Source organism: Parasteatoda tepidariorum, chromosome 6, assembly GCF_043381705.1.
Source record: "Parasteatoda tepidariorum isolate YZ-2023 chromosome 6, CAS_Ptep_4.0, whole genome shotgun sequence".
Lineage (NCBI taxonomy): Eukaryota > Metazoa > Arthropoda > Arachnida > Araneae > Theridiidae > Parasteatoda > Parasteatoda tepidariorum.
The window spans coordinates 85,196,901-85,221,615 of NC_092209.1; the positions used below are offsets into that span (position 1 = coordinate 85,196,901).

Sequence of the window (24,715 nt, forward strand, 5' to 3'; positions counted from 1 at the left end):
ATACTTTTCTCCACTCTTATAAATGTATGCTAATGCGAACCTAACAATTGAAATATTAATTTTCGACAACTTAACTCTAAATTATACGAGGGAATTAATAATTTAATTGTAAGGTTCGCATTAGTTTACATTTATCAAAGTGGAGAAATTTTTAACTTTTGTATTAAAAATGTGGCAACATATTCGATACGTAAATAGAACGCTTCGCTTTGATATATTTGTTGCTGTTCATCTGGATATGAAGACAAAATTGCAGGGTAGGAACACTTTAATTGTCCACTAATCTTCAGATTTCCTGCTATGTTTTAAAAAACTTTATTTGTGAAAATCTTTAGCGTGGCGGACAGCTGGCCGCCTTAGGCGGCTAGTGATGAATAAACATAAAACTTATGACAATAAATGTCATTTTATTATTTTAACATAAATTTCTTATCTTTTTCAGCTGCCAAAAGGTATAAGTCCTAAAATTTTTAAGATGCTGTCATTATTTCAATAAATACTTACGTTTTTATTTACACATCCTGTACATATCTTGTTTTTTTGCAGAGTTTATACTTCGAAAAAAGACTTTATACACTTTGCTAATTAAATTAATAAACCAAGAATTTTAAAAACTAATGTATCAAAAAACATTAATTTTCTCAATTTTTGTGTTTTGGACTTAACCGCATTGGCTTCTGAGCGACTCAAATCTTCATTATTGTTTTGTTAATTGAATAAACCCTTCCCAGGGCAGAAAACAAGAAAGATGGATGTAAACGAATTAAGTTTTGTCTTCGGCAGACAATTCTTCCATTATTCGTCCGAAATTAATATTCTGTGTTCAGCAGTATAGGCTAAATACTAAATATTTGTATGTTGCATCTCTAATTTAGAAGCAGCAATTGCTGTTTATTTATGAAAATTTAAATTTTTTCATTATAATTTTACAGTGCTGAGCATAACCTTGTATCTATTTACAATTTAAAAATTCCTTGAAAAAGGTTTTTTGCAATTACCGGACCCTATTTGCACAAATTCATAAAAGCAGGTCCCTGGTTGAAAAAATGTGAGTAATTTTTTCACAATTTCACAAAAACCGGACCCTTCACAAAATGTCTGGACAGACCCCTAGTATTTCAAACATGTGAAATATTTCACATATATCAAATCTCAAATGTATCAAATCAAATATAATAACATAAATTTTATCAAAGATATCAAATCAAATATCAATGTTTATCAAAGGAAAAAAAAGAGCATTTAACAGAACTATACCTTTAAAAAAGGGTAGGGGAGGGTGGTTTTGCTTCATAAAATTAAGAAAAAATAGTGCTTAATGACTTTTAAAATTTTCATGGATTTTTTTCCGTAAACATTTAAAACAATGACATAAAGCGGTTAGTAATTTTGGATTCATAATTTAATAATGCGTATATGTCGGATTTTAGATTTTCAAAATTTTCTTTCATGATTGTACTTGAAAACGATGAAAACCGTGATAATGCTTAAAAAATTATTTTAACACAGCATTTTTAGAACTGTCATTATTTGAATAATCATTGGCCAAAAATCAGCATTCTTTGATAAACAGTTATATACTGAAATAATTTTTCTTTTTTTTTTAATGACCACCCGATTGACACTCGTCATTCAGGTATCAGTTGTAGATTCGTTGGTCACTCTTTCAGGAGCACCCTATTAAGTGGACCAAAGGTGCTCCCACAGTAAGGACAGATAGTACAGAAATGAAAGAACATCTTTGCCTTGTCAGTCCGGGATTCGAACCCGGGACCTTTCTGGTGTGAGGTCAGCTCCCTGACCACTACACAGACAGGTCGGCATTTACTGAAATATAGAAAGGATTACTTTTCGTCATTTTGTTACTGTTGATTGACTGTGAATTGACGTAATATGCGAACGGATATATATTAATATAAATTACAAACGACAAATTTTCAAAAATCTAAAAACAGAAAAAATGTATAACAAGATGCCTGATTAATAATAATACTTAAGTACCTTTCTAAAAATGATGATGGCAAAATTATACAAACATAACTTAGTCTTAAAAATACTGTTGAATTTAATAAAGTCCGCTATTTATTTTCTATACTTATTGGTCCTGTATTTTAGATGTATTTAAAGGTACCCCCAATTAGAGTGAATATACATTAGTGAAATTTAAATGGAAGTATGATTAAAAGTATTTTTTTATTATTTATTTAGCAAATTTAAACGGAAATTACACATCGAAAAGCAAAATTAATGGTATAATAGTACTTATACGTATAGGAGAAACATAAAAAATTGCCCTTCTATTTTTGACGCCAATGATGATTAGCTACATTTGGTAATAGCTAGGTTTTAATTGAAATGGAAAATTAAAGTATATTCCAAAAAGCAAAATTAATGAAGAAAAGGAGTTTACTTTTTAAGCGGAACCGTAAAAAATTACCATACTATTGCTATTTCGGTAATAAGTAAAAGTTAAAAAAATAAGTTGCACACTAAAAAGAAAAATTAACGAAAAAATAGTACAAATTCTTTTCAGAGAAGCGTAAAAAATCAAACTATTATAGATGCCAATGAAGATTAATTTATTTTTTGTAATAAAAAAAAATATGTTGTGTACTATTAAGTAAAATTAATAGAGTAATTGGAACTGAATAGTTTAGGAAAAACGGCCATATTGTTATTGATGCTATTGAAACTTAATTCATTTTGGTAATCATTACTAATTGACATTATGAAATCCACTTTCGTTTGAACGAAATGGGTCGTTATATCGAGTGTCGACGACTATACTTCTCTCCCACTTTAAGGAGCATCGAAAATCTCTCTGACCTCAATTGAAGGAAAAGTTCTATTGAAAAGAATTTGATAATCGGAACTCCAAAAGTCTATCAGGTTAAACTATTTTCTGCTTATGACGTGTTTGAAAGATCTCAAAGTTACACCAACAATACGATACAATTCATCATTATTTCAAAAGAAAAAGAATTCAAAATTGGAATAAGTCACGAATAAAGCTCGAAGACAATGGACAAAATTATGCTGCACAATACTCCTGTTCTAAGCTTGAATAATCAGCGAAGCCTGAACAGTTAAGAAAAAAAAAAGAGCAAAAAAGAAAGGATTGCTTATAAATTTGTAGGTATTCTACAGTAAAAAAATATCATATTTCTAATTTTTAAAATTATATTATCTTTTCCCCTTTATAGCGGTGCACTAGGCGTTCTACTCTTTGTTAAAATTTGTACGCAGTTGGCGTAGCTAGATTTTTCAAGAAAAAATAAGCACCTCTAAAGTATTTTTTAAGCACTCAAAAATTATTTTCAATCACTTTCCAAAAAAAATCATAGGATCTGTGCAGCAATGAAAATTATTTTTTTCTCCATCGCTTAAAGTTCTTGATTTATAGACATAAAAATCAATAAAATTTAAAAACATTTTCAGAAACTTTATGTAATTATGATAAAATAACTAGTTTCTGATAAATATTGAAGAGAAAATTGTGAAAATCATGCCTTTTTTGCAATTTAGAACGACTATTGATACAGCAAAGAAAAAATCTATTTTTAAAGGATAGAAAATTAAGCACTTTTTACAAACCCCGAATAAAAAAAGCACCTTTTTGAAAAACGAGAATCAAAAATAAGCACCTTTAAGCACTTTTCTTTTTTCGGAAAATGGAAGCAGGAAATTTTCAGGTTATAGGACTCAGTGCCGTAGCGAGCTTAAATCGCGCCCGGGGCACAATACCTTTTTAGCGCCCCCCCCCATTCGAAAACCATCTAATATTATAAGTAAAATATACTTGCAAAGTAATAAATAAATAAAGTAAAATAAATAAAGTCATAGGCTCAAGCTAGGCATTAAATTTGAGACAAAAAATGTAGTTGAGAAAACAAGACTAGATTTTGAAATGTATATGATCATCTAGAATTAGTTCAAAAGATACCTATTATTTATTTTACATATTTATAAAGAAATATTTTAAAAATACGCAGTTTTAAAACAATAAAAAAGTAAATATTTATTATCTCTAAGGAAATACATATATTTAATAATATGATTATAATACATTAATAAAACTAATTACTATGTATAAATTTTCCGCTTTTGATGAAGCAAATTTATCAATAACATCATTAAAGTTGATCATACTTTAATGATAAAGTTGATCGTAAGCTACTTTGCGTTTATAGAAACAAAAATAAATAGTGTTCTGAAAGAAAGAATGTTTGTACACTGTACAAACATACAAACACTTTGTACACTGATGTTTGTACTTTGTACACTGCAAATATTTGGAGATAATATATGTAACCACACAGCGTAGATGCCATAAGGAAGTGCTGACATACACAGGTCGAGTCAGCCCTGCCATTCGAAAAGACGTGTCATTTCTATTATGAATATATTATTACAATTTGATTAGTGTTCCTTTTTATTTACGAATTACATTTATTATATTTCACCGGCACTAAATTTAAAATATATTTTCCAAAAATAAATTATAATAAAAATAAAATTCATCCAACAATTTTTTTTGTTTTGCTGACCATTTGGCGCCCCTGTGTGTGTAGCGCCCGGGGCATGATGCCCCCCCCCCTTGCTCCCCCCTCGCTACGCCACTGATAGGACTCAATCATAATGGTTTCAAAGAGGTGACCTCAAATATGTCAATTAATTAGTGTAGACCATATTTTAAGTTACAAAATCAGTACTTTCTCTGAATACAGTACTTTCAGTACTTTCTTCAGTACAGTACTTTTTCTTTTCAACGTATTCGGATTTCTAACTCAAAAAATATAGGGGGTAGTCGCAATCTGTGAAATACGGTCCCAATAGTTTGGTCAGGAGAGCTGTCTAAAGTTTGGACCCCATCATATTAATTTTGCTTTTTGCGTATTTCATATCATCGTATTTCGAAAGCTTTTTCATCGAATTATAATATTTTTTATTTATTTTTGCACACAATTATAAAATTCTTTTGTCCGAAGATATTTCCATGCGGAAAATAACCTTTAATAATTATTTAGTATTTTTTATTAAAATTTATTTAACATGAGTCGACAAAAAAGGTATGTTTATTCAGAGAAAATACGTTTTTGGGTCTGAATTTCGTTAACTTAGGCGCTCATTCATTAGCAAAACTTATTTAGTGTAACAAACATGAGCAACAAACAGGGTAAAATAATGTTGTTGCACTTGAGATAAGAGGAAATAATCAGCGGAGCGTGGAACCATGACATATATTGATAGGAAATCACCACCTTAAAATGAAAGCTTACAAAATGGCATATTAGTGAGGGTCAAGATTGAAAATTGTGTTATCCTTAAAAAAAAAAATAATAATAAATAAATAAAAGAATAAAAAAAGGAGGGGAGTTATGGAAGCAAATTGATAAAGTTGATGTCTCCAAACATTAAAGTTTAAGTAAATTCGTCGTTAATATATATCTTATGAAAAATATATTAAAGTTTGACCTATAAATGTTGTGTAGCTAGCAAATTATTTGTTGCGCAATTTGCAATCCATTTCTTGCATAATTTGCAATCCATTTCTTGCATAATTTAAAATCTATTCGCCACATAACTTAAAATCTATTCGTCACATAACTTGCAATTTATTTGTTGCATAACTAGCAATCTATTTCTTTCATAACTTGCTATTTGTTGCATAATTTGCAATCTATTTCTTGCATAACTTGCAATCTATTTCTCGCATAACTTGCTATCTATTTCTCGCATAACTTGCAATCCATTTCTCGCACAACTTGCTCTTTGTTTCATAACTTGCAATCTACTTGTTTCATAGCTTGCAATCTATTTATTTCATAACTCGCGATCTATTAGTTTCATTATTAACAATCTATTTCTTGCAGAGCTTGCAATCTATGTTTTATAACTTGCANGTCTTCTAATTAAACGAATGAAACCAAAACTTATCAGCTATTTCCACATAAAGAAGGATGTCCAATTCTGCCCCATTTAAACATATTTATTTAACATTTATCAATATAATATTTATTTATTATATGTGCTTGGAAGAAAAACATTGATTCTAAATTATGAAAATAAGCTTATGTTAACAATCGGAAGAATGAGAAAAAAAAAAGAGAGGAACTAGAGAATATTGAGAAAGAATATCTTTTGGCGAAAAACAGCCAAATTTGTAGCTACCCTTTTAAACTAGTCCCTTTGAAATGTACTTCCTACTTTCTTTCCCCTCCCGTGACGAATTTTGGTAAGGAGGAGGGTTCGATAATTGATGTCACTGATGGAAGGGGGTAGAAAATTTTGCGCAGTTCAGGTCGACCCCATCGAAAATCTCTCTGACCTCAATTGAATAAACAGTTCTATTGAAAAGAATTTGATAATCGGAACTCCAAAAGTCTACCAGGTTAAATTATTTTCTGCTTATGGCGTGTATGAAGGATCTCAAAGTTACACCAACCATACGATACAATTCATCATTATTTCAAAAGAAAAAGAATTCAAAATTGGAATTAGTCACGAATAAAGCTCAAAGACAATGGACAAAATTATGCTGCACAATACTCCTGTTCTAAGCTTGAATAATCAGCGAAGCCTGAACAGTTAAGAAAAAAAAAGAGCAAAAAAGAAAGGAATATTAACTTTGTAGGTATTCTACAGTAACAAAATAATATAATATTCCTAATTTTTAAGGTTATATTACCTTTTTCCCTTTATAGCGGTGCACTAGGCGTTCTACTCTTTGTTAAAATTTGTACGCAGTGTGCGTAGAGATTTTTCAAGAAAAAATAAGCACCACTTAAGTACTTTTTAAGCACTCAAAAATTATTTTTAATAACTTTCCAAAAAAAAATCATAATTAGGATCTGTGCAGCAATGAAAATTTCATTTTTTCCCATCGCTTAGAGTTCTTGATTTATAGACATAAAATCAATAAAATTCAAAAACATTTTCAAAAACTTTAATTAATCATGGTAAATTAGCTAGTTTCTGATAAATATTGCAGAGAAAATTGCGAAAATCACGCCTTTTTTGCAATTTTTAAAGGCAATCCATACAGCAAAAAGAAAAAATCTATTTTTAAAAGATAGAAAATTAAGCACTTTTTTCAAACCCCGAATAAAAAAAGCACCTTTAAGGGCTTTTTAAAAAACGAAAATCAAAAATAAGCACCTTTAAGCACTTTTCTTTTTTCGGAAAATGGAAGCAGGAAAAGTATTTTCTTCTGAGAGACGCAATAAATTACACAATTTAATTTATCTCTCCAAGTGATCAGGCAACAATGTGTCTTTAAAATTAAAAGGCAAATTTTGTGTTTTCAAAGCGCAAAAAAAAAGAAAGGTTTTTGGATTTTTCAGGTTATAGGACTCAATCATAATGGTTTCAAAGAGGTGACCTCAAATATGTCAATTAATTAGTGTAGACCTTATTTTAAGTTACAAAATCAGTACTTTCTCTGAATAAACACAAACTTTTCTTTTCAACGTATTCGGAATTCTAACTCAAAAAATATAGGAGGTAGTCGCAATCTGGGAAATACGGTCCCAATAGTTTTGGTCAGGAGAACTGTCCTAAGTTTGGACCCCTACAAGACCCCTATAAAATTCTTTTATCCGAAGATATTTCCATGCTGAAAATAATCTTTAATAATTATTTAGTATTTTTTATTAAAATTTATTTAATATGAGTCGACAGAAAGGTATGTTTATTCAGAGAAAATAAGTTTTTGTGTCTGAATTTCGTTTCTCGTTCAATATCAAAACTTATTTAGTGTAAGAAACTTGAGCAAGAAGTGGGTAAAATAATGTTGTTGCACTTGAGATAAGAGAAAATAATCAGCGGAGCGTAGAACCATGACATATATTGATAGGAAATTAGCACCTTAAAATGAAAGCTTACAAAATGACATATTAGTGAGGGTCAAGATTGAAAATTGTGTCATCCTTAAAAAAAATAATTATAAATAAATAAAAGAATTAAAAAAGGAGGGGAGTTATGGAAGCAAATTGATAAAGTTGATGTCTTTAAATATTAAAGTTTAAGTAAACTCTTCGATAAATATATTTCTTATGAAAAACATATTAGAGTTTGACCTATAAATGTTGTGTAGCTAGCAAATTATTTGTTGCGCAATTTGCAATCCATTTCTTGCATAATTTGCAATCCATTTCTTGCATAATTTGCAATCCATTTCTTGCATAATTTAAAATCTATTCGCCACATAACTTGCAATTTATTTGTTGCATAACTAGCAATCTATTTCTTTCATAACTTGCTATTTATTTGTTGCATAACTTGCAATCTATTTCTTGCATAACTTGCAATCTATTTCTCGCATAACTTGCAATCTATTTCTCGCATAACTTGCAATCCATTTCTCGCATAACTTGCTCTTTGTTTCATAGCTTGCAATCTACTTGTTTCATAGCTTGCAATCTATTTATTTCATAACTCGCGATCTATTAGTTTCATTATTAACAATCTATTTCTTGCAGAGCTTGCAATCTATGTTCTATAACTTGCAATCTATTTAACTTGCAATCTAGTTCATTATGCAACAAATAGATTTAAGATCTATTTGCTGCATAATTTTTAGTATATTCTTTGCAATCTATTTATTGCATAATTTGCAATATACTTGTTGTATGATTTGCAATTTATTTGATGGATAGCTCGCTATCAGTTTGTTGCATAATTAGCAACCTGTTTGATGAGTTACTAGCAATTTTTATTGCATATTATTGTTGCATAACTTACAAACTGTTGTGTAATTCACAATCAGTTTGTTGCATTACTTTATTTTAAAAGTGTCTCATGTGGATCGTTTTTTTTTCGAAACAAAAGATTAAAATTAAAAATTAAGGAAGGTCTTTGAAAAACAACAATTACAGAATCATTTGATTAGAAAATTGTTTTTTTAAAATTCCATTTAAAGCATTATTTTATACTTAAAAATGTTTTTTTTTTGCGGCAATTTTTTCTACAGCAACAGAATGTAAAATAGGCAAAATTTTCAAACTCAATCTCAGAAATTGCACACAAAAAACAAAAACAATATGAGTGTTGATTTTCATTTTTATTTTAACAATCAGGCTGGTCTTTCAAGACTTGTGTCTTCATATGAAAAAAGCTTTTTAGTGAATGATACACTATTTTTATAACTGTTATGAGTTTGTAGTTATATAAAAACTCTTATGTGAGATTTTTCCATTTTTAGAAAACGACCTTCATACTTTTTATGAAAATCCTGCAAAATGTCAAATTCAAGATTTTTGGAGAAATGTTAGTGATTCAGATTTTTTTTTTATTTTTGAAAAGTTACTCCCACCCTGTGTCGTTTGGGATAGTAAAAATATGCAAAAATAAAGAATTATTCATTAATTTAAATCTGTGCAGGAAATTCTCAAAAAAATGTTGAGATTTTTTAAAACTCTTGTAATTTTTATTTTAATATTTATGTTGTTTGTTAGAAACTCCAGACAATTCTTTTCAATAACGAAGAATGCTTAGTTTAAAAGAAAGAACTTCGCTTTAAATTTAATCTAATCAAGCTGGAACCTTTCTTAATTTCTTCAGTTTAAGTGTCTGACACTAAGGCAAACCTATAATTCTAAACTACGTGCACCATCTTGTCGCAAAGAATTATCTGGGCTATAGAATGGAAAAATAACTTGCATATTTCAAAAGTTAGCAAACTATTTTTAAAAAATGAATTGAAGATTTTGCGAAATTTTTCAATTAAGAGGAAAATTATCAACATCAAAGAAATAATTCTAAATTTTTGCAAATTTTTATGAGCTTAAATAAATGCTTTGAAGTAACTTTATAGAAATCAAAAACGTATTTTAAAAAAATACTTTTTATTTTTAGAAAACTGTGGCGTTTCTTTCTATTGGTGATTTGCATCCTTTTCAGAATTAACATAGAGGGCGCTGGCTCAAGATAAGTTCAACTTGACCTAACAATCATGAATAACCTAACCATTGAAAATTCACAGCAAATATGAAAATAGCACAAACAAGTGCTATTTTATATAACGACAAAGCCTTCGAAGAACAACATATACAAGAAAAAAATACAACTAAGTACATGACATGAACAAAATTATCATATTATCTTTAATTCTTAAGATGCAAAATCTTTGAAAATAATTGGATTTAAAATTTGCACAATGTGCATGAATTGCACATTGCGCAAATGCTTGCTTTAACAAAAGATAATCGTAAAAATCTTAATCTCGGTAAATTCATGTAAAAACTCGAAAACGAGAAAAAAGAAATAAAAAGCTGTAGAGTGGATTGAAATAATTGTATGTCAACATTATCGCTTCGTATCCTTGTGTCAAAATAAATAAATAAAAAAGTTTTTTTTTCTTATTATTTCTTTTTGACTATAAGTGAGAGTTCGCGAAACGCATACTAAATGCACAAACTTTAAAAATAAATTTTACGTAACTTCCCCTTATTTCTGTATTTCATTAGTTAGCTATCTTAGCAATTCCTAAATAAGTAAATAGAGTATATAAAAACAAATCACGCACGTTATGTGTAAATTTCCTTGAAGAATTTGTTTTATATTATTATTAAATACAGGTTTTTATTATTATTATAATTTCTTTGCACGAAAAAGAAAAGAAGCTATAAACGTAATAAAAGAAATCCTACTTGGACCGGAAAGCTGCTTTAGTTTTAACTTCCTGAAATTTAGTGTCCAATAAAATTGGTTGCAATTTTATCACTAAAGAAAAAATAATTTATGATATTTATTGTTTAATTGCCTTTGCAAAGCAAGTGTCTATGTAAAAATATTATTACACTAATTCTCGTTAGTCAGAACTTTTAATTAAGTAGAAAAAATATAAGAAAGGTAAGAAATTTTATGGTTTGATTTGTTTTATAGCTAATATTTTATTATTTAAGTCTATGGGAAGGGGCTTAGCGAGCGGGGGGGGGAGGGGAGCAATCTGCCCTCCATAGTTATGGAGGAATATTTTAGTCAGCCTACCTAGGGATAAACCTTTTGATTTTTTTTCAGTCGGCTTTAGTTTTATNTTTTTTAAATTAACAAGGTGGTCGACTACAAAAATATTTTGCTTACGACGAATTTCTTTTCGCTTTTCTGTGTCAAAGTTGCATTAAAAAAAATTAAGTCGGCCTATTAATATCGGTGATCGATGTTTTATTTTTGGTCGAGCTTGGTTCCTGATCATTTCTTCTTCAAATAGCCGACTGAAGAAACTATTTAACCATTAATATTTTTTTCTGCTTCTTAGGTCTATATTGTAATAATTTTCCTTCATTTTTTTTTTTTTAACCATGAATTATGCGTCATAATTTCGTTCGCTTCCGCATTTAGTTGGATTAATGCGCGTGAGCCGAACTTCTGTATAAATATAATTTTATGCTTTCACGAATTTGATTTTTATAAAGGGATCGGTTTTTCGTCGTAAGTAAACTACGCTATAACTAAAAATAGTCTATTTAACGTTAATTCTTCAAATCACATTGATTTTTGATTTATTGAGAATACAAAGTATTTTTTTATTGTTTACTGTCTATTGATGCATTACGTCTACACAAAAATTTTTGAAGTTAAGTAATTACAAGGGGAAAATTCAGGAGTTTCAAACCAGACATTTTTTATTATCTATTAGTAATCTAACGTTTAAAATGAATTATAAAAAATATTAATAAAATATGAAAAAATTAAAAATCTCTGAGGTTTTCTAAATCGACCATTAGTTAGGTTTAAAGCGAAATTGAGTCGGGTAATTTTGCATTTTGAGAACCCAAAATCTATTTTTTGCTACGGCCTTGCTATAGTGTATGTTTGGTTTCCTGACCAAAATTGAAGAAATACACTATGAAATTATCTTCGAATATGCAAAAAATGCTGAAAATTACAATTTATTAATTTTAATATGCAATAATTAAATAAAAAAAAAATACAACTTAATTAAAATTCTTTCAAAAAATATATATTTTATCGCATTTCTGAATTCTCTTTCATCTAAGTTGCTTGTTTGTAACTAAAATTCACATTTTTTGCTATTATTTACAGCTAATTAGGTCTCAAGAGGATACTTAATAACGCACATTAATTTTAACTAACTATATTTTTCCAATAAATACAAAACGTAATTGGGTACTTGCAACTCGAGAAGAAGAATAAGTGTTTTGCCTAATCACGTGGTTGGGCATGGCGGGTTAACCTTAGAGCAATTATGATAAGTTTATTATAACGCTCAATAGATTTTCGGATCAGATTTAATTGGATACCTGTAAGCAACGTCACGTGTGTGCGTCGAACCTGATTGGCTTCTGAATCATTGCCTAAATAAATGTCACTATTTACCCTCGATGACGTCGTTATCAAGTATCCAATTAACTCTTCGCGTGTATATAACCAGGCAAAGAAGTAAACTCCATAAAGTAATTTAGCAGACAACAGAGTTTTATTCTAAAATTTTCCTTAGTAAAATTAATTTTCTTTACACGCGATCATCGCCTTACACTTTAACCGCATTTTATTAGAGATTTGGTATAAATTTTCGGATTCATCAATAGTTCCGAACCACCTCCTACAGATGATTTTGACTTCTAACGTTTTTAAAATATAACATCTTATATTTTATATATCCAAATAATTCCCCTAACAACTCGTGTATTTCGTATAATACGATACAGATACGAAATTTTGCAAAAAAATTTTAGTTTTGGAGCAACAAATTCAAAACATACTTCTCTCTATCTTTTTTTTTATGACCAATGTTTTATCAAAGAAATTAATTTAAGCAATTTTACAAGCATAAACTTATCGTATTTTACAAAATTTATCGGGCGAAAGTGTATACATGCTGTAAAACGATTTATAAATTCAATTGAAAATTATAGAAGTCATCGTGGTTTCGCAGAACAGAAAAGTTCTTAAAAATGTTATTCATATGCTAGAAGCTCGGCAATAGTTAGAGAATCCTATTGTACCTCATGGACTTATTCAAATTAGGACTTCATTTTCGTCGGACTTCACTTTTTACACCTTATAAATATATAAAACATATGAACTGGCACCACTTAATAAAATGTTCTGCTCACTTTTGTTTAGACTTCATAATTATTCTAAGACCGTTTCAAGCGGAGTTGAATATCCGACAAGGTCAGCTGACATGAAGGTCAATTAAAAGCTTAAGGTTATTTAACTGCATTCAGTTTTTTCCCCCTTTATCTATAATGGGGTCAGATACAAAGTGAGAACTAAATCATAACTGTTCTAAGATGCGATTATTTTGAGTTTAGTTAATTGTTCCTGCATCAAAAATAATCGTCTGCTTTTGAATAACTTCAAACGATTTTCTCCCACAGTACGCTACAGTGAAAGAACGGTTAAGGAAAAAAAGAGCTACGAATTGCTATCTTTTGTGCGGAAAAGGGATTTCTTTCACGGATTAGTCGATAGGTTAACTATCAGATAAAGGAATTATTTTACCTTATTTATACCTATTTAATTTGGGAAAATTTTAGAAATGATCACTTTCTTATCTTGGCAGTCTATTTTTGGAGTGAGTAAAAGTTGAGAATTTAAATCGATATTATCCTTAAATATTTTTAAATTGTTTCTAAAACTTATAAAGGTAAAACTTATTTTTATTCAAAAATTACCTTTTTAAAAAAATACTTTTACAAATACATGTTTACTTTTAAAAACACGGACGATAAAGTGTTTCATTAATTTTCTTATCATTCTATAGAAAGCTAAATGAAAAACCAGATGAACATGAAATGCAACAGGCATTCTATAGAACGCCAAATAAAAAACCGGATAAATATGAAATACTTCAGGAGCTCTACAGAATATTAATTTATAGAAAAAATAATTTTTTTTGAAGACATTTATTTATTTTTCAGAACTAACGATAAAAATAATGCAGACTCCCTGAGTTTTTTTCCCCTTAATCAAAACGATAAAAACACATTTCGTATTATTATCAATGATTCTAGTAATAAAGTTACAATAATCGATAATAATAATTAATAAACAAATAATAAATCTAAGTTCTGTAAAAGGCGGAGACGAGAAAGTATAATATTTCAACAAGTTCGTTGTGCGATACGACGCTCTATTTAATATATTACTAAACTCAGTGGCGCGACAGTCCATAGAGGGCCAAGGCCTACTGTGCCCATCTCAGTTTTCTTGATCTTGGACTCTGGGGTGCAGGAGCAGATGTTCCGCTTAGGTGGTCAGCCAAACGCGGAACCCCCAGTGTTTAGTTCCCAAGCATGCTTGGTACTCATTTATCGACCCACTGAAGGGATGAAAGCCTGAGTCAACCTTGCCCGGTCCGATGATCGACCCCAGGACCTGTGGCACGGGAGCGCGAAGCTCTACCACTCAGCCACCGGGCGTATTTAATATATTAACTTCACGTTAATTAACATTCTAACTAATGTGGAGAAACTTAGCTTAACTAACACGCGCCATTTTGCTTACAAACGATCATCTGTTACTGACGCCATAGGTCACATGTATGGGTATCCGTGATCGTCTTCATCTTGAAGTGGAAGTACCCAATTATGCTTAAAAATACAAACGATAGTTTTCTGAATGCAATACTTTACAAATACAGTAAAAATTACAAGTAACTATCTTTCACACTTGAATTACGTGAATTCTTTAATAGTGACCCAAAACGAGTCAGTAAGGCTCGTTTAATTGATTGATTTAATGTGTAATAAATAGATGCATGAGACTAATGCAACAATACAGTGCCGAACTAAAGGTTAAATCATACTTACGAATTTAAAGTAGCGAAATTAAAAGGTGCTAAAAACTATGTCTAACGTAAAATTAATTAGAAGGAGGACGTTATTACTTACAAAAATGTCAAGATCACTACGGAGGATCAGGAAATCGGAATTTATCTGAATGAACTTCCCAGGGGTAACATTATTTTAAAAACAAATGAGCGAATCTAAAGTAATGTTAGATATTGAGATATACGGTCTAATTATAACAATTGGGAGAACCTTTTAAAAAATTCATTCCCATTGTCTTTATTCCAACAACATTTGAATTATTACAGTTTTTGGTAAGAACAGATTTTAATTAATTTATACAAATTGTAAAATCAATTTTTGTGATGTAATTTTAAATAAAACTAATTTTTTTTCAGTGCATTCGAACAAGACATTAAGACAAGATTCATTAGCGGAGGTTTCGGGGAAGAAGTGTAAATGAGGAACCGAAGCTACGCAGATAGTACAATTTGTCTACTGTAAGACCCCCCCCTGCCACAAAGTCTGGGGCAGTCTGGTGCTATGGAAACAAGAATAGCGCATTTAAGAGAGGGTAGTTTCTACTCATTTTAGGGCTAACACAATAGACAGAAGAAAAAGATTCTCTTTCTCTCGCTGACCGGAGCCAAAACCTGTCCTAAACAATGACACCACATCAATTCTTGAAATAGTTATACCTCGTTACCATAGTCACCGCCACGGGTCCCAAACGAAAAGCTAGGGGAGTTCTTACTTTAGACTAAAGCCATCCACTCCTTTAGTATATCTAAAATGCATCAATATCACATTAAGCATACTGCTCCTAGTAAATCTACACAGTACAAACACGTATAAATGGGAGGGAAAATACGCTACTGGAATAAAGCTGAGCCTCGTAATTGTTTCGTTTTCATTGTAAATATTTGCCTCAATTTGAGATGATCTCTGAAGCTAGAAAAAAGGTTCAATTTGTTTTATTATGTAACGGACTTTGCAAAGACTTTTGAGCAAGGGAGAAATCTCTTTCCACACTTTAGAAGGGGTTTTTGTTTATTTTTAGAGCAAAGACGAGGCAAATATTTAAGTTTTAGCTTTAAACTCGGTTAACATTCAACTTAACAGTGTCACAAACTGAAACGTTGACTTGTAAAAGATAGAAATTTACATTATATTTTTTACGTATCATATCGAATACAAACAAGTGTAGAGGGAATGGAAATTACGATATAAATTTACCATAAATTTTTCATGTTTATGAATACAAACACGTGTATCGATATAAGACATAAGAAATTTATTGTAAGTTTGTTCCTTAAGGAAAATTAAGATACAAATTTATAATTTCTTATGCCTTATATCGAATACAAACACATTTTGAAGGAAAATTAAGCTACAAATTTACAATAAATTTCTTATGTCTTATATCGAATGCAAACACGTGTAAATGGAAGGAAAATTAGATACAAACTTATAACAAATTTCTTACGTCTTATATCGAATACAAACACGTGTATCGATATAAGACATAAAAATTTATTGTAAGTTTGTTTCCTAAGGAAAATTAAGATACAAATTTACAATAAATTTCTTATGTCTTCACACATTTTGAAGGAAAATTAAGATACACATTTACAATAAATTTCTTATGTCTTATATCGAATACAAACACTTATATCGATATTAGACCTAAGAAATTTATTGTAAGTTTGTATCTTAAGGAAAATTAAGATACAAATTTACAATAAATTTCTTATGTCTTATATCGAATACAAACACATTTTAAAGGAAAATTAAGATACACATTTATGATAAATTTCTAATGTCTTATATCGAATGCAAACACGCGTAAGTGGGAGGAAAATTAAGATACAAATTTACAAAAAAAAATTAATGTCTTATATCGAATGCAAACAAGTGCAAGGAAGGAAAATTAGATACAAACTTACAACAAATTTCTTATGTCTTATATCGAATACAAACACGTGTATCGATATAAGACATAAGAAATTTATTGTAAGTTTGTTTCTTAAGGAAAATTAAGATACAAATTTACAATAAATTTCTTAATCCTTATATCGAATACAAACACATTTTGAAGGAAAATTAAGATATACATTTATGATAAATTTCTTAGGTCTTATATCGAATGCAAACACGTGTAAATGGGAGGAAAATTAAGATACCAGTTCACAACAAATTTCTTATGTCTTATATCGAATGCAAACACGTGTAAATGGGAGGAAAATTAAGATACAAATTTACAATAAATTTCTTATGTCTTATATCGAATACAAACACGTGTAAATGGGTGGGAAATTAAGATAATTTAGAATAAACTTCTTATGTCTTATATCGAATACAAACACATGTAAATGGGAGGTAAATTTTGATATAAATTTAGAATAAACTTCTTACGTCTTATATCGAATACAAACACGTGTAAATGGAAGGAAAATTACCATACAAATTTAGAATAAACTTCTTATGTCTTATATCGAATACAAACACGTGTAAATGGAAGGAAAATTAAGATACACATTTATGATAAATTTCTTGTGTCTTATATCTAATACAAACACGTGTAAATGGGAGGGAAATCAAGATGACCTCCAGTAGGAGGAAATAACTACAATGCCAAAAGTGATCAATTAAAAAACATTAACACAGCCTAAAAAGTGGAATTTATCAGATGACCAAACAACATTGAGATAGAAAGACGTCAGACAATTATAATAAAAATGCACGAAAACGAGTAGGCGATCGGAACAGGCGGTTTTTTAATTCACATGATTAGCCATTCAAGACGAAATTTGTTTTTACGCAAGGCCGTTTAGTTTCGGTTTCGAATTACTTTCGTTCTGGATAAGCGAGTAAAACTGGAATTGGGAATCACCATTGTTTGTTTACTTACAGAGAATATTTCAGTATTATTACAGGGTTTACATTTGAAATTTTATATAATCTAATATGTAAGACGATAAAAAAAAAAAGATTTAGATTTATATCTTATTTTTTTCCTTCTTTTAATTCGTGAAGTCGGTAATTTTCCAATTAAATTGATAAATAACTTTAAAATCATTATTTTTTGATAACAATTTACTTGGTTTCCACCAAACTTGATTTATGTAAAATGGAACAAACAAAAAAAAACGATATTTGATGAAATGAATATTAAAAATGAGAGTCACTATTTTTTTTAAGAAATAAACTTAAATTATATATTGGTTCAAATCTTAAGTTAACAGCTAGAAGTTGCAAAGAAATATTAAAATAAACTTTCTGATAATTGCAAGTATGAATCAAAGTTAATAAAAAAAAATATATAGCAATTTCTTAAAACAAATTAATGTAGAAATATTTTTAAAAAAAATGCTATTTAAAATTTTTCCAAAAATAATTTTAGACAGATTAGTTCTTAAAACAAAATTCGGTCATTTGTTGACAAGAACAATTCTCAGATTAGAGAAATAGTTCGCTAAGATTTCGCAAACGTATACAAGAAAAGAAAACGGATCCACAATTAAACAATTTATATATATTTAAAAATCATTAAAAAAACAAAAATAATTCACTTAATTCAACCGATTAAAAAAAACAGCTGAAGAAAAATATATTCCATGAATTTTATAGTAAATAAATCTGAAGAAATTAAGATTATTTCACACTTTTAATCAAAATAATTATTTAGTGCATTTTCCTTAAGTCGTCTTTTTTTAAAAATTTATAATAATTAACTAAATTAACAAACATCTGGATTAACCTGAATAACCACCAGTGTTCCCCCTAGGCATTTTTAAAAGAGTGGCCCGCCCCGCCTGTCTTTTGACCCCTATAAATGCGCCCTCCTAATCTTTTTTGTAAAAATAAACCGCCCTCCCTTAAAAGCACTGCCTTTTTATTTTATTTTTACAGGAAAAGGTTCTCTTAAATACCAATTTTGATGCAAAGTCGACTTCGATTTATTTAGCTATTTGTAATTATTTAACTTTAATTTCATTCCTTCATGTTAGTAAGATTTCTCTTACTAAGATTTTACTTAGATTAGATTTAAGTTGTCTAGTCCAAGATTTAGTCCAGTTAAGTTGTCTAGCCTAAGATTTAAGTTAAGTTGTCTAGTCTGAGATTTAAGTTGTCTAGTTATATAAATGAAATTCGCATGACATTCGGTCTCAGAGATATTCACATCTTTTATTTGTACATTAATAAGTTTTTAAATTATTTAAAATTTTACCATTATTTTTTAAATAAATACCTTTTATTTAACAATACCCCCTTTCAATGATTATTTTCTCATAATATTTAGTTTAAAATATTAAAAAAAAGCTTTCACGTTGTTTATCCATTATTCCTTTTTTTAAGTTCACTTTTTCTTTGAAGAAAATTTATATAGAGAGATTATCTTTTAACTTGCCTTTAATTATTTTTCAAAAGTTTCAAATTTTTATGTTATTTTGATAAGGCGAGAGAATTATTGTGGGAAATATATACAAAAAATAGTATTTAAAAATCGAGGATCAAATGCAATAATTTTACAATTTTATTTTATAACCGTCGTTGAACAGCCGACCTAATGTTTTGGATTCGCGACCACTAATGTTCAACTCTGTAGCCTTGTAATTTTGAACCCAATCCAGAAGACAAGGGAACTTTTAGATCAAGTATTGGGAGACATTTGCTTTCGTGGAGGAATTTTTTAGACTTAACAAGCTTGCATTTGCCTTACATGGAGAGGAAGACCACGAGAACATCTCACGGTTTGCTTGACAGCAAAAAGGGGCTCTAACCCATGATCCGTTTACCACTGAGGATATTTTAGGTCAGCACTGTGGTCGATGCAAGCCGGATGCTGATTCGTATCGACCAGCCATTGCTGGGANTCTATGTTAGGGATAAATATTATATTTTATAAAAATAATCAAAATAAGTAGAATTTATTACAAATCTTTACTATGAAGAAATTGCACAAAAATAAAAATCACAACTATCTGTTGACATCACCTACTAATTATTAGCTGTTAACTCTGCAAAAAATAGAAAATAGAAAACTACGCAATCGTAAATTTTCATGGCTAGCTTTGTTTTCAAATAAAATTTTTTGAAAATAAACTGTTCCCGTATCGCTGGGTGTACACGTACCACACTTTGGGAAACACTGCCCTAAGCTATCGTGGCTCTTCGAAATGCAGTTATTACATAATATTGCACGTTTTGATTAATTTTAACGGTAGTAAGTGAGTGCGCTTTCACCTCTCAAATTAAGGGTAGGGTGCTTCCTGGCAGAATCTACCTTTTCTGCGAGGAAGCACCCAGCCCTTTTTTATCCCTAGGGAGAACTCTTTAATCACTGCCCGGTATTTACTACATTGATGTAAATTTAAGAGCCATTGCCCAATATTCCATACACTCATGTTTTTCCCAATCAGACATTATTAATAATAACTAAATAATCCGGCTAAAGAAAAATTTGCGTTTCATAAAAATTGCTTTATTGAATAAAGAAAAGGTTATTTTTCTCTCTCATCAACTCGAAATATTTTTAAAATAAAAATAAAAAATAAAGAAAGAAAGCAAGGAAGAAATAATATACTGTTTCTTCCCTTGCAATTTACGTTATCTATAGCAAAGAATATATTAAATTACTATCTTTAAGCGATCAGGGAATCATTTAGATATCTCGGAATCAAGAAAATCTAAATAATATCAAGATAAAATACACTACAAATACATTTAAAGAGCAAAATCGTAATAGTTAACATTAATAATAGTTAGTACAGTCAAGTGTAAATAGGGATCTTAAATTTATAACAGGACTTTCTCGGTTTGGTAGATTCTTTTTCAGTTTGACAAGTAACATTCTGTCTGAAATTTTCCTGTTTTTCCAGATTTTTCAAACTTATCAGGAATCAATTTTTTCACGATATTTTCCTAAATTTACTAACTAGGTAGTAAAATATTATGGGGTATAAAATCAATAACTCAAATTTATACTTAAAGCTTAATGTAATTAGACTTTTTTTTTACACCAATATTACAATATTATTTTTAGCAAAACTATATTAATAAACGGGACAATTTTTTTTTGCTGTTTAAATGCGTTTTGTTCTTACGCACAAAAAAAAAAACTAAACTTGAAAAAAAAAAAAACTTTTAAAATGAATGAATTTCCTATTTACATGTTGCGTTTAAAAATTTAAAATTTGCATTAGGGAAAACATTTTTTTTTTCTGTAGAAATTTCAAAAATATAGTCTAAATCGAAATATTTTTTCTTTCACATAGAAATTAAATATTTTCCTGGCTGAGGTATCTGAATATTTCCCTCACTTTAGGATATAAAACAGCGTCAACAAAATTCCAGCTTATCAACGAAATTTTAAATATCTTCGACTTTGAAATCATAAATTTCTCTTAACTTTTCCATGCATCTGAAAAATGACCCAAATGGAAAAAAAAGGGTTTAAAATAGTATTTAGAAAAAATTCTATTCCTTTCTCAAAAATTTCAAAATTCTTCTTTTTAAATATTTTTTATTCTTCGATTTTACGAGGTAATCCAGATCTCTAGATATCTTGGATTTAGAATAAAGTCTTGTTGTTTTGAACGATAATTTTATAGATTCGAACAAAATTTTAAGAGATCATATTTACATCACATTTAGAACAAAATAATTAAACAAATTTAATTTATTATTCGGACTTTTATTTCTAATTAATAAAATATAAATAAAATTTATATTAACATACCCAAAGGCACATCACATAGAAAAGCACAAGCAACTAAAGCACCCACGGATCCGCCGGATATTTTATTTTTTAGAATTTGAGGACAATATTTTTTGATGCAACTGCACACTCCGACATGATAAATTCCCAAATATCCACAACCATTCAGAGATAAATTAATCTCATTCACATTCATTGTAAAGTTATTGTTTGATACTTCCATTTCGTCATTTAAAAAAAAAATAAAAAAGTTTTAGTCGCAATTTAAAAAACAGCCGCTAAGAGCGAAATAAAAACAAAGTCACTGAACGATTGCTGACTCTACAAATGCACCGTTCGAAAACGATTTGCGGAGAATGAGGTTAGTCCGCAAGCAGCTGTTTTGTTGTTGAATGAAAGTGACGTAATTCATAATTCTGCGCATGCGCAGTCTTACTTGCGGAGTTCCAATCTTTCTTTTCTCTCTTTTTTTTCAACCTCTCTCGTTTCCTTCATTTTTCGAAATTGAGTTTCAATGTATAGCATAAAAATCATTTTGTTACTTTATTATTTGAGAAAAGATTAAAAAGAAAAAGAAAAGAAACCCGAAGATATCAACAAAATATTTTTTAGTTAGTGGTAATGAAGACAAACTCACGAAAGCCAAAGTAACTATTTTTTAATCACATGTTTTTATTAAATGCTGCGAAAGCAATTGGAATAAAAACGAAAAAACTCCTACCTTAAAATCTTTTGTTTTATTTGAAAAGTAAATGAACGCAAAATGCCTGAAAAAAAATTTAAAAAAAATTAATATTATGTCATATTTCCAAAATAAATTTTTCCCACAAAGTTAGTCCCGCAGTGGACTGATCGTTAAGACGCGGTTCCTAGAAAATCACCGAAGTCAAGCATCACTGGCTGCAGTCAGTGTGCGAGTGGGAGACCACTTGGATCAGTCTGCGTAGGGACAGAGGGTGTGCGGTATGGGTCCTCGTTAAACTGTTCTACCGTAAAGTGCTCGACTTCGCTTGCAGGTCGTTGGGCTACCGAAGCGAGGATGCCATCCCCTTTGCAGAGGATCAAAATTGTGATGGCTTGTCTTCGGATCATCCTCAGGGATGTTTCCTAGATCGTCGCCAATAGCCCATTGTGCAGCTCTAGTGCGACGTAAATTAACTACAACAACAAATCCTACAAAGTTACTATGATTTATACTAATTACAAATAAATTACTTAATAAGTAATCACGCAACTTTAGCAGTTTTAAAATCAGTGCTTCCAGAGAAGTAAGGTATTTAATCCCATTTAGTATCGCTATTCAATTTCAGGTTACTGCGAAAAAAAAAAAAAAAAACTCTTGTTCCTAACTAACTAACATTTCTTTTCTTATTTTTTCTTAAAAAAAATTTCAAAATTGGGGTACTTATTGTAAACAAAAATGTATGCGAATTTTTAAAATTTCACTGACAGACATAGAGTGTTAAAATGTGTACTCAAATATGCGATTTGCAGTTTTTTCACTATACAACTCTAGCAAATAGAAAAGTAAAAACGTCTAAAAAAACAATGCTTTTATTTTCAATAAAAATAGAAAAGAAATAAGGAAAAGAAAAGATAAACAAAAAGGAGAAACCAAAGCAAGGAAATAAAGAAGAAAGGGAAGAAAAAAAATCGTTCTCTAGAATAGCATTCTACAGAACGAATTCCTTTCGCTTAAAAGTTAAAAAGGTATCTTAATACTTTAAAATGAAATACCCACATTTAATAAACTGTTAAAACTTGAATGGTTCGGTTTCTTTATCTTAAACATTTTATTGCAAATGAGGAAGAAAAACACGAGGGTGAAAGTTCCGAAAAACAAAAGCGAAACAAATATTTACAAATGCTATCGTTTTTTTTTTTTTATTGTTTTTTTTTTATCTACTTTCAGAATACCAAAATATAATAAAAAAATAATAACAAAAAAAAGAAGGTTTTAATAAGTTATTTCCTAGTTACAAAATGCTATACGCATTGTTTACAATGTTTAATCTTTTATCTATAACAAATTTAGCCTCATTTCCTAGATTTTAAATACTGTTATAAGTAAAAAGGGGGGGGGAATATAAAGAAAAATTACATAATCTGTAAAATGCAAAAATCGAGATGATGAAATACTCAAAACTCTGTAAAACAAATTGTTAAAACTTTTACACATTAAAGTTTTGCAGCATTAAAAATCATTTTTGTCATTATTATTTAATGTCGAAGTTCTCTTACAGCCAGAATAAAATATTCTTTTTCAGAAAATTTCTACTGGTTGAGCTTTTAATGCCTATTTTGCAAATTTACGGTTTTACACAAAAATTTTTAACCTGATTTATGGTTAACCAGATATAACCTATTAACTTATCGATATCGTTGTTCCCAGAAAAATAATCAGTATTGCTAACAATTTGGGATTGGGATCGTATTTTTTTTCACCTGACGATTTTACTTCTATTTCCAGAATTATAAATTCTAATGCAATGAATTATCGTATTTTATATTTATATATATATAATACTGACATACTGGACATTCTAGTCTTTTTTCTTCCGACTTGCGTATTTACAACTGCTGATGAACTTTTTTTTTTACATGCAATCCCGGGGTTCCGCCAAAAGGAACACGAGCATTTAAAGTTCCATGACCGAAAGAAATTGGGAACCATTGCTTTGAATTCCTACCTCGACAAATTTAAATGCACATAACAAGAACGTCATATTACGCGAAGACCGGTATTACGACTAGCTTCCAAATCATCATCAAAATTCTTACATTAAGGATGCAAAAACTAGAGTGATTAAAAAATTGTTTTCGTTCAGCTATAGAGGTAATTTGTTTGGATCGTAGGTTCCCAACGTGTTATCGCTCCTCGTTGGGCAGTGAAGACGCTCTTTAGCAAGATAGAGGATACTTTTATGGTGTGAAGGATTTCATGGGGATCATAAACAAACTATTTATGAAATTAGTATTGAGTGGGCATTAAAATTCTTTTTTTTTAAATTGTTGTCGTATTTTTTACATTTTTAACTTAGCATATACAAACACAATTATATTGCTACTAACTAAGGTAAACAACGTTAAAGAGCACATTAAACAACGTTAAAGAGCACTCATAAAGAGCACAACGTTAAAGAGAACGCCAATTATATTGATTTCTGAAATTGATTGTCGTAAAAAAGTAAAAATAATAATAACAATAAAAATTAAAACTCGACCAAAAAAATTA

At 29.5% G+C, this 24,715-nt stretch overlaps 1 protein-coding gene across 2 annotated transcripts in view; it reads right to left on the reverse strand.

Annotated features, from left to right (window-relative positions):
* Window positions 1-21,840, reverse strand: part of LOC107452498 (patatin-like phospholipase domain-containing protein 4) — a 56,736-nt gene extending 34,896 nt beyond the window's left edge. Inside the window, exon 1 of one of the 2 annotated variants that reach the window (XM_043052259.2) lies at window positions 21,502-21,840. In XM_043052259.2, the coding sequence (XP_042908193.1) occupies window positions 21,502-21,703 (202 nt within the window). In that variant the 5' untranslated portion in view covers window positions 21,704-21,840. The remainder of the gene's footprint in view (window positions 1-21,501) is intronic. The other variant, XM_071182807.1, reaches the window with a different exon arrangement.
* Window positions 21,841-24,715: the final 2,875 nt, after the last annotated feature.